At 40.2% G+C, this 12,205-nt stretch overlaps 1 protein-coding gene across 1 annotated transcript; it reads left to right on the top strand.

Annotated features, from left to right (window-relative positions):
* The first annotated feature begins 4 nt into the window (after window positions 1-4).
* Window positions 5-10,906, top strand: LOC136664465 (myosin-11-like). Its single transcript, XM_066641646.1, has 6 exons — window positions 5-13; window positions 5,423-5,596; window positions 6,362-6,476; window positions 7,443-7,648; window positions 9,444-9,605; window positions 10,775-10,906. The coding sequence occupies exons 1-6, from the start codon at window positions 5-7 to the stop codon at window positions 10,904-10,906; spliced, it is 798 nt and encodes a 265-aa protein (XP_066497743.1).
* Window positions 10,907-12,205: the final 1,299 nt, after the last annotated feature.

Genomic DNA, 12,205 nt, shown 5'->3' with positions numbered 1-12,205 from the left:
CACCATGTGGCCAGTAAACAAGCTGCAGCTGTGCTTAGGGGGGAGATTTTTGGAGGGTGGTATTTAAAAACTCGGGGGTTTGCAGTACTGCAGTCTTGACACTTTTAAGTTTTCATCTCCATCAATTTTGTAATCCAAAAACATGGAATTAAGTTACATACATTTATTGACAAGTCTACATGTTTTTATTTGCTGGTTGACTCTGTAATTATCAGGAAACATGAACCATAAATGAGCACATAATTGTTTTGTTCTGACACAGCTGGGTGCTATTAAACACAAATATGGGGACAATTTATTTGGTTATCTATTTATTTATCTGATCCTTGTTCTACATTCATTAACTTCTTTACTATATATACTAAATATATTTTGTTGTATATATATATATATATATATATATATATATATATATATATATAACAGGATTGTGTAAATTTTAGTAATTAAAATTGAAAGATACTCACATTTCTGCACAACACTCATATTGTTTCATTTTTAGACAACTGAAAAAATTTGAATTTTTTTAATGATCATATAGTGATATAAGACAAAATGCACATAACATAAATGTTAGTCAATTAATAAGCAGATTAATACGATTTTGTAATATTAGCTAGTTATTCTTTGGAAACTGGAAATACATTTAGTATATACCGTACAATTAGATATTTTTTTTTTGTATATGCCCCTGTTTTTATTTTTTTGTTTGTTTGTTTGTTTTTTTTTTGTAAAACGTTCAGCAAAATTTAACTACAATTCGAAGAGACTGGTGAGCCAATGCTTTGGAGCCATCTTATTGTGCGAGCTAGCACTAGCTATCCAGCTATTAACCAAGCTATACCAGCGTTTCGTGTGTGCCTCTGCCCTGGATGCCCATCCAACAGAAAACTGAATAAAGACCTGACCTTCTTTAAGGTATCATTGCGCAAAACCTAGGTGTGTATTTAAGTGTGTCTTTTTTAATCCTGCTGGAAAAGCAAGAAACTTACCAGTCCATCGCCACCCGTGAGGGAATGTTATTTGCTCCCCGAACTTCTGAATCATCTTTGAATTACTCGTCCGTGGTTTCGTACATGTACAGCTGTACAACGCCTATAAAGTCTACCCGCATGTGCCATGTATTGTGTATCTTGGGTAAAGAAAAAAACAAAAATCCCCTCAACTTCTTTGTCTCGAGGCTGTGTGTTGCCATGGTTACACGAACAAAATTGTGTTCTCAAGTGATACGGCGTGTCCGAAACTGCGCCATTTTAGCTATATAGTGCACTAATTATGGGTTCCGCCATTTTGTATGAGTGTCCGAAAACATAGTGCAGAATTTTCAGTGTACAACCCATGTACACTAGCTACCTGACACTTGTGGATAGCAGATACCCATAATGCACTGGGTTGTTTGGTTAAAACCTGCATGAGTTAGTGTCCTAAATTGTTTACTACCCTCATGGATTTAGTTCCCTATAATAATGCACTTTATAATTAGTAATAAGAAGAATAGTGAATAGGGAGCCATAAGGGACACAGTGCTAGAGAGCTGTCAGTCACGTCATTAGTGTATTTGACCACGCCCACACAGTTAATTGAAAGAGCTCTGGGGAGCTTATTTTGGTCATTTTTGAGGAGAGATCTTTCATATTTCTGTTTTGTGTTTTTTATTTATACTTTGCTGAATGTTTCACATAACACTCAAGTTTAGAATTCTAAAAAAAAACATTTTAAAATAAGTTTTCAGGGGCTTTAATAGTAAACTACATACACAAATCTGTGAAAAATGTTTTTAATTTTATCAGCTCCACTTACTTTGACTGATCCACACGTACCATTGTAACATCACCTAGTTAGTATCAATGCAGTGCTAAGAAGGATTCAACACCCAAATATGACTTGCTCTGTGGAGGTCTATGGTGCTGGCCACTGAAGAAAAAGACAGCTGAAATTCATTCATTTATTCATTCATTCATTCATTCATTCATTCATTATCTGTAACCGCTTATCCAGTTCAGGGTCGCAGTGGGTCCAGAGCCTTGGCAACAAGGAGGGAATACACCCTGGAGGGGGCGCCAGTCCTTACAGCTGAAGTTATCCAGCTAATAATATTCAGTAACCATTAGTGTGAGGGATGTTCATTACCAGGTCACTTGAAAAGATGTTGAAACAATATCTTTCCCTGACGTCAGCTGGCATCAGAGATGGCTTCATGTGTTCCCACATGCAAAAGATACAAGATGCAAGAGTCCACTTGAAACACTGGAAAGGTCAAAGTGTGAAACCACTTCAGTGTAGAATTAAAAGTCAAGCTTTAAGATTGATATTCTGAATTGTATAAAAATGTGATAAAATTGGAAACCTTGTATCATGCCTACATCTTCATTAAGTAATTAAGCACAAAGTCAGCCAATCAGGAGTGGAGTTTGTAAAAGACTCTAGACTCTAAACAAAGTAGGATAATCACACTTTGTTTTGAAATTTTTAGTAAACTGGGACAGTGCTAATGTAAACACAAACAAAGTATTTAGTAAAGTATGGGCTCTGTTTACAAACATCTAGAGGGAGCTGTTTTAATACTTGCTAAAAACATTACCATTGTCAAACTACCTGGCAATTTTTTGTGCCATTTTACATACTTCAGAGATTGATTAATTCTATAAAGTAACATTTAAAACATTTAACATAAAAAAACATGCTCGGAGTACACGTGCATTGTGTTTTTGTTTGTCTTGTCCTCGTTCTCTTGGGTCTCCCGCGAACACGTCTATGAGGCGGTGATTGGCTGATTTCTGCTTTGCACGGCAAAGAATGGAGTCCTTTCTACTACTCAACCGGCCTAATACAACCCTCCAATTAGCCCGAAAGGGGCGGGCTTTATCCCTTAAAGGAATATGAGAGCGGAGCAGTACGGAGGAGGAGACAGCTAGCAACTGTGTGTGTGAGTGAGTGACTGAGTGAGTAAAAGATGATGGTTCTACTTCCACAGAATTAATAAATACACAATCTCACTGTATGTCTGTTGTGCCTCTTCCTGTTGTATGTCAACCTTCCTTGTTACTTGTTGTAAATATTGAGTTGCCTTTTTGTTTTGTTATCCTGCTTTCTAAATGAACCAAATGGTTGATTATGCACTCTATTAATTTCGTGTGCCCTTCCGTTATTTACATCTGGTTATATGCTCTAATGTTACTTCTCCTTTACCCCTAGTAATACAGGGAGGAACATAACAATGACACACCACATAGACTGTATTAAAATTATTAATAAAATTGAATTAAAATATTCTGTTTTTCCTGAATTGTAATAGTTATTGGAGATATTAAAGATCTAAATTTACAATGAAACAAAACCAATAATACATTGGGTCTACAAAGGACTTTTAGTTTGAAAACAGCTTTTAAAGTGTTTTAAAACTTTGTGCTAAAACCAAGATGTTCAGTCAGTCAAATTGAAATTTATTTTAGGCAGATGTGTTTAATTCAGCTGAAGAATATTTTAAAATTAAAACTCACAAGTGTCTCTTGTTCTAAAAGCTTATGTAATTAAATGTATCTGTTGTTAACAGCACGCTTCCGTTGGTTCGGAAAAGCTTCCTCTGGCGACTGACATGTGGTATCTGAAAAAATGAGTTAAAATAATTGGTGTAATTTTGTTTATATTTTTTATTTTATGTTTTTAAATGCTGTAGAATTCACCTTTGTGCTGTGACTAAAAACATGTAACTAAAATTATTTATCTGTATTATTTAAATTAACCTATTTCAACTGAAAGTGGATTTAAAGTTAAAAATCTGCAGTTATAAAATGAAATTAAGTCCAGCACTAAGAGATGAAGCTTATACAAATGAATTTGAAGAAATTACTTATAAACATAGGTTGTACAATGTAAATGGCTTTGGCAGAGAAGATTTGGTAAATTTTTCATGGGTGCATCCCACACACTCAGCTCCACTGCTCATCCCACAAATGTATGTTCCTTACAAATGTGGCACCATTGAAAAGGGAAATTAACAGGCTTTTCGACGGTATAAGATTTATTGCCAAGAAGCATTGTTACAACAAATAAATAATTTACTAACACACATTTCTATATAAATATAAATATTTATAATAATATTAGAAATAACCAGACATTGTGAAAATACACACCGACATTCAGTGTTTAAACAAACACAAATTTATGAATTAAACTCTGCACTTTGGGATATTATATTTATACTACACCTTCTGTAATATCACTTTCAGATATTTGATAATCTGACAATTAAAAAAAATATATAAATGCCATAGGACATTTACTCCAAAGTTCATGTTTCCACATATTCATCATGTCACTTTCTATATTCACAGGGCCATGACAAAAATTCCACAGTAAAACTTCTTCATCTTCAGGATATTAATAGTCTGTTATATTGGGTCTTTAGTGAGCCTTTCAGATTTTTGAGACACTTTGAAAATAAAGAGATAATATCCGCGGAAAGAAGCTAAACATGTAGTTTTTCCATGGTATGGAAGTTGTGTTCGTATTTCGCCATCTAGCGGCGACAGAATGCAACTAGTGTATGGAATCAGATTTGTGCCAAAAAGAATCGCACAAAGAAATTCATCTCAAACGTAAAACTTATAATTTTCAAACAAAATATCCAGCTCTGATCTTTGTGCTCCATGGTTTAACGAGTTTTGTGCGCGTGCTCTCTGAGTTTTGTGCGCATGCTCTCTGAGTTTTGTGTGTGTGCTCTCTGAGTTCTGTGCCTGATCCCTGGGTTTTGCGAGCAGTTTTGGCACAAAGCTCTCGCGTGGGCGGGACTTGTCAATGGTGCCTTCTCATTGGCTAATGAGTTTTGTGCGCCTGATCCCTGAGTTTTGCGAGCAGTTTGGCACAAAGTTTTGTTCTTTTTGGCACAAAACTGATTCCATACTAGTGCAGCATTTAAGGTGAAGGAGAAAATCCTAATGAATAGATTGCTCAACATTGGTGTCCTGGAAGTGTACTCTGAATTTTGTAACTCGTATTTTGGTATCTGAATTTCGTTTACCTAATTTGAGCAACTTCGAAATATATTGTTTGAATTTATTAACCTTGAATAATAACAGTGAAAAATCACGAGTTCTATTCAAAAGCAACAAAATTCAGATGCATATTTTCAGTGCAAAAAAATTCAGTGCTACAAATTCAAAGATGGTAATATTTCCAAGTCTGATGAGACAGATTTGCTTCTATACAGGCTGGGAGACATTTTGTATGGGAGGCCTTGCCCTCAGGCCCCACCCTCTCTGAGTGTTTAAAAAATGTATTTTAAAGGTGGGAGCTCAAGAGCTTTTGGGTTGGAGGCAGGGTGGAGAAGGGACCGTGGATGTAAGTCCTTACACCTATTCACGATGCATTTTGTAGCCCAGATAATATCAGTCTCCTCTACCCCGTCTACTCCATCTAGAACAACCCTCCCGGTATCCTGGCCCTGCTGGACGAGGAGTGCTGGTTTCCCAAAGCCACAGACATCTCGTTTGTGGAGAAACTCACAAACACACACTCCGGCCACTGCAAGTTCTCCAAGCCCAAGAACCCCAAAGACAAGACCTTCTTCTCTGTACAGCACTACGCTGGAAAGGTCAAAAAACTTCTACTGTTCTTTTCTGCAGCACTTAGTGTCTCTATTAAAGCTAGGGTGACCAGATGTCCTCTTTTACCCAGACGTGTCCTCTTTTTTAGACTTAAAAAATGTCCGGGCGGAATTTCACAAACGGATTTTGTTTGAGCGTGTTCCATTCACAAACTAGTCCCGCCCTCCCCTACTCCGATTGGTTCGTTTGAGTGAGAAGGGGGCGTGGTGAAGTAGCTTAAAATCTTCGGATTGGACGGTCTGACTGTAGAGCTAACGTTATTGGTCGATAACCTTCTCTGTAAACATTTAATTGGTCAGTCTGCACCTCAGTAGTCCTTGTTTACGTCAGGCAAAGCTCATGTACCTACCCTCATCTCGAGCAGCTATGCCGAAACATAAATGTAAGTTCTCGGATGAATTAAAAAAGAAATTCCCATGTTTTGTGTAGCAAATAAAGGTGTAAATGACCTAAAACCACACATAGGTTCAGCTGAGCATACAATGGCAACAAGGGGCGAGAGCTCATCATCCCAACCCCATCTCAGATCTGGTCACCCTAATTAAAGCAGCTTTAAACAAGAACTTTTCTTTACTGTTAATGGGAATTAATAGAACAAATGTGTTTCTAAACATCATTTTGCATCCTTTCTAACAGGTCATTCACCATGAAATAGATGGAAAGAATTGCAGGTGTTTGTCACATTATGTAAAAAATACAACAATATTATTAGAGATACAAGCTTTAAGGTGTATTTTATTTGTCTTTATCAGGTGGACTATAACGCTAATGCCTGGCTGACCAAGAACATGGACCCTCTGAATGACAATGTGACAGCTCTCCTGAACAACTCCACCAGCCCCTTCATTCAGGATCTGTGGAAAGACGGTAAGCTCCTCTCAGGGTTTCAGGGTTTTTAAAGTGCTCCTCAACTGAAATGAGATGTCCCTGTGTGAGCGTCTTTCTAGATATTTCTGCTACTTCTGTACATTTAAAGGGCACAGATTATGAACAAAATCACTTTTTAAGTGCATTACCTCATTATTTATCAGAATCTGGGCTGTTACCAATCCACGCACTGTGAAATAAAACTATCCTAAATCTTTCCAATCACAGCGCTGGACCCGCAGTTCTGTGAGAGCACAAACAAGAGATTAAATGCAGCAAAACAGACACAACAAGCACAGAGCTATAAGAGCACTGAATAAAAACGGAGAAGGAAGAGAAGAGAGCGAAAGTGATTAAAAAGCCAGTGATTATGTTCCTAAAAAGTAAATAAAGGCTCATTCTCAGCAGTGGCTGAGACCATTTATTCCTAACAGGGCTGTTTATACATGAAAAGGAAAGTGCTGTGCTGTTTGATCCTTGTGGTATTTTGACCAAACCAGTCACAGTTTTATTAAGACCCCAGGAAGACCACTCTGGGAGTAATGTGTAATCACAGGTGAAGTTTGTGGGGGGGGTTTATAATATTAATTGTCCTTAACTGAGGTAAAATATCAGCCGGAATTCTCTTTTTTGCTAAGAATATTGCAATATTGCTCTTAAAAACGTTTAGCAAAACAATTCATCTGTAAATATTGTATTTCTGAAAAAAAAAGATACCCAGTCAATAGTCAAAAACCAATCAATAAAATACCTGTTTTCTAAGCAGTATATTTCAGTCACATTAAAAATTATATTTCACTATATGCAATAAAAAACAATCAAAATAAAAAAAAATAAAAAAATACGTTATTATTTTAATAATTTAATGTGAACTCTTTCATTTTCCTCTTCTTTAACTCCAGTCCTCTGCCTCTGACCCTAGGAAAGTTGAATGTTGAATGTGATGTTTCGTTTTTATTCCCTCAGCCGATCGCGTGGTGGGGCTGGAGACCATGGCGAAGATGGCCAAGTCTGATAGCTCAATGCCCACTGCCTCCCAAGTCCAAGAAGGGTATGTTCCGCACAGTGGGGCAACTTTACAAAGAGTCTCTGGGCAAACAGATGACCACCCTCCACAACACAACTCTCAGCCCAACTTCGTACGCTGCATCATCCCTAACCACGAGAAGAGGGTACAGTTTATTATATAATTCACTCACTCACTCACTCACTTGCTCACACACTCACTCATTCACTCACTCACACGCTCACTCACTCACTCACTCACTCAATTGCTCACTCATTCACTTACACACAACTTGTTAAATCTATCTATCTATCTATCTATCTATCTATATATATATATATTGAAACAATAGTAACTACCATATATTACATTAATCTACTCATATATATATATATATATATGTGTGTGTGTGTGTGTGTGTGTGTGTGTGTGTGTGTGTGTGTATAGGCTGGGAAGCTGGATGCTAACCTAGTTCTGGAGCTGTAATTGCGTGTTGAAGGGGATACGTATCTGCCGGCAGGGTTTCCCCAACATCGTTTCCACAAGTTCAGACAGTGATCAGAAACACACACGGCTTCTCACCTGTTCAGAGAGAGAGAGAGAGACAGATCAGGAAAGAAATCATTCAACTATACGCAGGACTTGAAAAAGAGAATATGAAATCAGAGCCATTTCAGCTTCTACAGAGCAATGTACTGAAGATGTCCCACCTCTTCCCCTGAGAGGAACACAGTCCTATTTCTTAATGAAAACGTGTGTGACCTGGTTTGGTCCAAACCCCACAAGCTCCACAGCAGTGTTCTCCCCCTGTCTAAACAGCCCTGTTCTGAACGTCTGCTTTCAGCGCCTGTTACTTTAAATAATAATGAGCCACTCGCTGTTCACCCCAACCCCAAGTGCACAGCAAGGAGCAAGGAGCAGAAGCTCTGGCTTTTATCCATTTTTGCACGGCCCTCTTTCTTCTCTTTCTCTGTTTTTACTCAGTGCTTTTATTTCTCCACTGTCGTCTGTTTTGCTGTGTTTTGCACTCTCACATAAACACAGGTCCAGCACTGTGATTGGACAGACTGAGACAAGGGGGTGGGGCGATTCTAAAGTCTCTGCACTTGATGTCAGAAGCAGAGCAGAATCAGAACAGCTTGTTTTATTCCATGTGTTCTGACTCAGGCAGTTCACAGAAAACTGACTGTGGTCTTGAGGGTGTGGGTTGTAGGAGCTTCTGATCCATACATTAATGAGCTAAGGCACTCAAAAACTGATTTTTCCCCTAATATACCCCATTTAAAAGTGTAATTTTAATGAGAACCTCTTCCCTCTGTCTTCCAGCTATGAGATTCTGGCTGCCAGTGCAATTCCTAAAGGATTCATGGATGGAAAACAAGCCTGCACTCTTATGGTGAGACAGTGCCTCTGAAAAACCACATCCATGTAGTGAATCTGTTTGCGATTTGTTTTCCTGTTACTGGAAACACTGAGCATAGTGGTGCCATATTGTCATGGGGGAATCACTAGACTACTTAGACAACCACAGACCCAGCTTCCAGACTCAGAAACAATGTTTGGTGAGGGGAAACTCCAGTCTGAATCCGCAGTGCAGCCTTGGCTTTAAGCATGGAAACGCCTCACATAAAAACACAGCATTTCATTAGGGGGTAACCAGACTGTGCACCCAACATTATATACACAGCAGATCTGCATTATTCATTAGCCCCATTTCACCATGATCTTCATTGGTCAGGACTCCAACAGGACCCCCTCCAGCAGCACTGCTGTGTCTGATCCACTCGTACCACAGCAGCACTGAGAACATCACACCTGCTCTGTGGGGGTCAGGACCATTAAAGAACAGGGGGAAAAGGGCATAACAAAGTATGCAGAGCAATAGATGGACAACAGTCTGTGATTGTACAGACAGCCCACTGATGTTGACGGTTCTGTTTTTTTTCCCGAACCCTGCACAGCTGCGGGACATGGAGGTAGAGCTGGAGGATGAGAGGAAGCAGAGGAACTCACTGGCGGCGGCCAGAAAGAAGCTGGAGGGAGATGTGAAGGACCTGGAGGATCAGATGGAAGCCCTGAGCTGCAGCAGAGACGAGGCGGTGAAGCAGCTGCGCAAAACTCAGGTGAAAGGGTGAAGGTCGGGGAGAAGTGTGTAGTCCTCTGAAGCAAAGGGTGTTATTCAGGAGGGGGGGGTCCTCTTTTTAATGCTGTTACAGTCTGGGGAGTCTTTAAAATAGAAACAGGAACATGGTCTTCAGCCTCATAAACCTCAGTGAGGTCAGGTGCTGGTGCTGAAGGATTAGATCTGGCCACTCCAGCAGCAGCACTCCAGAGAACACAGTTCCACCGCTCCACAGCCCAGTGCTGGGGGCTTTATTCCCCTCTAGAACACACTGGCTTTGGTCTCATGTGCAGCTGTGCCCCATTTATTATCATGCTTGTTTGTAGAGACACACTCAACAGCTGACCATGCAGTAATGGGTGTGAAAGGGTTAAACAACACATTCACACACACACACACACACACACACACACAGTCGCACTCACTGGAATAATGGGATATGTTTTCTGACATTGGGGCTTATTTTTGAGTAAATAAACTCTTACTGCAGACGACATGGTGGCACAGCAGATAGTGTCTTGGTGACTGTCTGTGAGGAGTGTGGTGTGTTCTCCCCATGTCCGCGTGGGTTTCCTCCGGGTGCTCTGGTTTCCTCCCACAGTCCAAAAACACACGTTGGTAGGTGGATTGGCGACTCAAAAAGTGTCCATAGGTGTGAGTGTGTGAGTGAATGTGTGAGTGTGTGTTGCCCTGTGAAGTACTGGCGCCCCCTCCAGGGTGTATTCCTGCCTAGCGCCCAATGATTCCAGGTAGGCTCTGGACCCACCGCGACCCTGAACTGGATAAGCGGTTACAGATAATGGATGAAAGAATGAACGAATGCATGTGACATGGTGGCCCAGCACATTGTGTCTTGTTGACTGTCTATGAGGAGTATGGTGTGTTCTCCCTGTGTCCGCGTGGGTTTCTTCCGGGTGCTCAGATTTCTTCCCACAGTCAAAAAAGTGAATGTGTGTCACCCTCTGATGGACTGGCACCCCCTCCAGAGTGTGTTCCTGCCTTACGCCCAGTGATTCCAAATAGGCTCTGAACCCACCATGACCCTGAACTGGATAAGCGCTTACAGACAATGAGTGAATTAATTCTTACTGCTCAGATAAACAGCTGTTTAAATGTAATTTTCTCAGGTGTATACGACTTTTGCATCTGATGTGGTTGTGTTTGTCTCAGGCTCAGATGAATGACTCCCAGAGAGAACTAGAGATACCTGCAATGCCCACAAGGAGGTGCTCTCCAATGCTAGAGAAACTGACCAGAGGGCCAAGGCCTTGGAGGCTGACATCATTCACTTACAGGGGGTAGAATACTTTAAACTGGGCTCAGTACACATCACAGGTGGTGGGTCCTTCCCAATGCTGGAGTGACACTGACGTGGGGATGGTGGTGGGGTGTGTGTTTGTGTTATGTTATCGAGACAGATGTGGCAGATATCGACATAACATTATAAAAACCACAAAGCGAGAAAGACATTTAAATGCATTTATTTATTAGAACAAGACGAGCACTTGTGGGAACTCTGTTCTTTCTTTTTTTGATGTAACCCTACACCTCCCTGTCCAACAGAGTTCAGCCAAGCCTCCAACTCTCCTCTCCTTTAAGCCTCGTCTCTCAGCCTTTTCAGGTGTCTACAGAGGGAAAGAGCAACTCCCTTCTTCTGTTTCTCTTTCCTGAGCTCATTCCTGAGCTCCTCTACTTCTTTCCTCTGCCCCTCCACCACCTTCCTTGCATCCTGCAGCTCTTCTTCCATCTGGTGTACCTTCCTCTCCATCTTCTCTCGCTCCACCCTCATGGCTTCATTGAGGCTCTTCGCTGTCTTGAGCATCTGAGCCAAGGATTCTCTGTGTTTGACCCAGAATTTCTCAAGAACGGACTTCTCCCTCTCCACTTCGGCTCGCTTCTGCCTCTCCGTCTCCAGATCCAGCTCCAGCATGGTCCTCTCTTTCTGCAGGTCCTTTATCTGTTTTTCCCATCCCTCCTTCTCCTTCTTCCACTCTGCCTGCAGGCGTGCTCTGGCCTCCCTCTCTCTCTGCAGTTCTCTGAGCAGAGTCTTTCTGGACTTCACTGGTCTCGACAACTGGAGACAACCGAATACCATCTGCATCAGCTTCATCCTGTGGCCTGAACCTCCAAACACAACGGTCAAAGCAAAACTAGTGTCAGAACACCAGGACATTGCCCTTTATCCCTACAGTGACATCACAGAGAGTGACATCACACCTGGCAGATGCCATGGGAACAATGTTAATTTTGGCAGTTGATCTTGATTTAGTTTTCGTCCTAGTCTTTTGATTAAAATGTGTAGTAGTTTTAGTCTAGTTTTATTCAATAAAAACTACAAATATTTTAGTCTAATATAAAATTTAAAAAATATATATAAAATAGCCTAATTTTAGTCATGTGGTTTTAAAGGTTTAACAAGTTTGGAGGTATTATTAGCTACCCATTTTAATGTTAAATATTGTTAAAAATTTATGTTACATTTAAAAACATTAACATCCAAAATTATGGAAGGAATTATGGTGACTTTTTTATTACCTTTTTCATTTATTAACATTTGTTAACATTTTATGAATTATTGGCGATAAGAGCGACTCCCAGATG

The sequence above is a fragment of the Hoplias malabaricus genome, chromosome 13 (genome assembly GCF_029633855.1).
Source record: "Hoplias malabaricus isolate fHopMal1 chromosome 13, fHopMal1.hap1, whole genome shotgun sequence".
Classification (NCBI taxonomy): Eukaryota; Metazoa; Chordata; class Actinopteri; order Characiformes; family Erythrinidae; genus Hoplias; species Hoplias malabaricus.
This window is presented reverse-complemented; position numbering and strand designations above follow the sequence as displayed.